The sequence below is a fragment of the Centruroides sculpturatus genome, unplaced genomic scaffold, assembly GCF_000671375.1.
Source record: "Centruroides sculpturatus isolate CEXI.00-Female unplaced genomic scaffold, Cexi_2.0 scaffold3604, whole genome shotgun sequence".
Lineage (NCBI taxonomy): Eukaryota > Metazoa > Arthropoda > Arachnida > Scorpiones > Buthidae > Centruroides > Centruroides sculpturatus.
Window position 1 is genome coordinate 6961 of NW_019387832.1, and position 2546 is coordinate 9506.

The 2546-nt window shown below is 30.3% G+C and overlaps 2 protein-coding genes across 2 annotated transcripts in view; both read right to left on the reverse strand.

Annotated features, from left to right (window-relative positions):
* The window catches only part of LOC111616653, a gene marked incomplete at its 3' end in the record, with an annotated part of 6980 nt that extends 6881 nt beyond the window's left edge, over nt 1–99 (reverse strand). Inside the window, exon 1 of the mRNA XM_023358041.1 lies at nt 55–99. Within this exon, the coding sequence (XP_023213809.1) occupies nt 55–99 (45 nt within the window). The remainder of the gene's footprint in view (nt 1–54) is intronic.
* Nucleotides 100–142: 43 nt separating this feature from the next.
* LOC111616654 (B-cell receptor CD22-like) lies at nt 143–1356 on the reverse strand. The gene is made up of 3 exons (XM_023358042.1): nt 1056–1356; nt 607–861; nt 143–515 (listed from the first exon to the last, which is right to left on the reverse strand). Exons 2-3 carry the CDS (start codon nt 815–817, stop codon nt 214–216), a joined length of 513 nt encoding a protein of 170 aa, XP_023213810.1. The 5' UTR covers nt 818–861; nt 1056–1356; the 3' UTR covers nt 143–213.
* Between the last annotated feature and the right edge of the window lie 1190 nt (nt 1357–2546).

The window sequence follows — 2546 nt, forward strand, 5'->3', positions numbered from 1 at the left end:
TAATTAAGTCCGACCCATCAGATGGGCTAATTCAATGACTTGCTAGTGTAATGCCAGCAAAAAAATGTTTGTGTGTGTGTGTGTGAATAACTTGTGCATTTATTTAGAGATAGAAGTTTTATCCTTCTTCTGAATTATGTTGAAAAGAAGTTTAGATGTTAAAAAATATTTAACAATACAGATTAGTATTTATGTATGTCTTTTGTATTATTTTTAAATAAATATATACTTACGCCTAACATAAATCAAAATTGTAGCATTGCTAGTTACTTCTTTTTGTATGGTTGTACCAGATGGTCTCAATGTTGTCGTGGCTTGACAAGTATATTTTCCTGCATCTTCTGCTGAAATACTAGTTAACCTCAACATATCTCCATTTTGATGAAAGTATTGATCACCTTGCTTTAGCCATTGAAGATTATGTGGAGGAGGATTAGATGCTACATTGCATTTCACATTTACTGATTTGCCTAGTGTAATTTCTTTGTCTGGTAACAAACTAACCTTAGGTCCATCTATAAAAATATATAATTAATATCATTAATCTGAATAATGAATTATATATATATATATATATAATTTATAAAAGTTTAATTAAATATTTACATAATACTGAGAGTTTTAGATCTGCTTTTGTTGGTTCTCCTATTCCATTATCGGCTATACAAGTATATGTTCCACTATCTTCTGGTGTTACAGCAGTAATTGTGTGATTGAGTTTGTTTGAAAGAAACTGACCATTTTTTACCCATTTTATCATTCTAACTGCAGGATTAGCAACAGCAGAACATGTCATGAATGCATCAGTATCAACCATAACATTTAATGGATTGTAAGGACCAACAGTTAAGCGGGGAGAATCTGAAAATAAGTTTATAATGATATCAACATTTGTTTGAACACACATTATCACAATTATATTATCTTTGGAGGAATCTAAATTTTTCTCAAAAGATAATGTTTATATTTGCTCATTATTATATGATAAATATTGCTAAAAGATTACTTTGTTGCATATATTAAAATTGATAGTTATAATGTAGATAGATACTAACAATGAACATGTAACTTTATAGATGCTTCTCTCCTCTCTTCTTCTCTGATAGCTCTGTTCCAAACTGTACATCTGTATTTCTTTCCATCATCATCTACTCTTGGATGAATTGTAAGAATATTGTATGTTGGATGATCTCTGGAACCTCCATTTTTTGTCGGACTGGATAAGGCAGTTCCTTCCCTATACCACTGAATTACAGGATCTGGACTTCCACCTTGACTGCTACAGGTAAGTTCAAAAGGTATACCTTCCCTTGCGAGTGGAGTGGCAGGAACAATACGAGGCTCACCTGGTGGAACTGAGAAATAAAAATAACAAAATATTACATGCTTTGAGAAATTTATAATAAATTTATACAGAAGATTGCATTGTGTGAATTGTTCCATCTGTTGGAAGAATAAAAGGATACACTCAATGGCAAAAGGGGGATAAAAAAAGCAGATGATAAAAACCAAGAAAAAAGAACATTGTGAAGGACAAAATTTGAGTTTTTTTTTTTTCAGAAGCAGAGACTGATTTTGCTACTGTGTGTGAATTTATTCTTACATTTATGTTTCTGATTAATATATTTATTTCTTTTAATGAAAAAAAAGTTTTTTGTGTGTTCAAATTTTGAAAAACTTGAGGAGAGACCTGATCAAAAGGCAATAGTAAAATATAACACCATCTGTTTGTATAAAAAAATGAAATCACTAATTTAAAACTTACCATGTACAGTTAAATAAACTGATCCAATAGAACCTTGTCCAAGAACATTTTCTGGCTGACAAAAATAATCTCCTTCATGACTAACATGAACAGAAATAATGGTGTAATTAATACCATGGCTAGATTCTGATTTTTCTTGACCTTCTTTCCACCATGAATATTCTGGAAGTGGCCATCCTGGAGGTCTCACTGAACAGGTTAAAGTAAATGGTTTTTCCGCAATAGCTATTGGATTGCGTGGTAATATTTCTGTCTCACCAGGTTTATCTAAAAATAAAAAATAAAATAGCTAAAATATTTACACAATTACAAAATTATATATGATTTAAATTAACTAAATGAATATGTGGTGATGACACTTACGTTCAATGCGTAAATTCATCTCTGATTGTGCTGGTTCACCAACATTATTTTCAAATTCACATATATAAAGGCCTCTATCATCAGCATTTAATGCATTTCCTTTGCGGCCTAGTCCTTCAAAAATTAATGTACTTTGTACAGAATATGCATTATTATCTTCTATATTATCTAAAGTTTCTATCCTATAAATAGAGCTATTATCTAATATAACTTTTCCACGATGAAACCATTTCACAGAAGGCTTTGGTTTTCCTCTTGCCCTGCATGTTATACTGAATCCTATATCACCAGTTTTTTTACTATTTTGAGGTTTTAGACGAAGTGAAATTCTTGGTTGTTCTGTAATTACAAAAAGGAAAACAGTTTTTAATTTTCTATTTAAATAAAATTTACTTTATACTAAACAATATTTTATAAT

Excerpts from the sequence above, each read along its gene's own strand:
- LOC111616654 (XM_023358042.1), bottom strand. The coding sequence starts at position 817 with ATGGTTGATACTGATGCATTCATGACATGTTCTGCTGTTGCTAATCCT. Across the intron at positions 516-606 it reads TCTAAAACTCTCAGTATTAT|ATGGACCTAAGGTTAGTTTG; the intron begins GTAAATATTTAA and ends ATATTTTTATAG.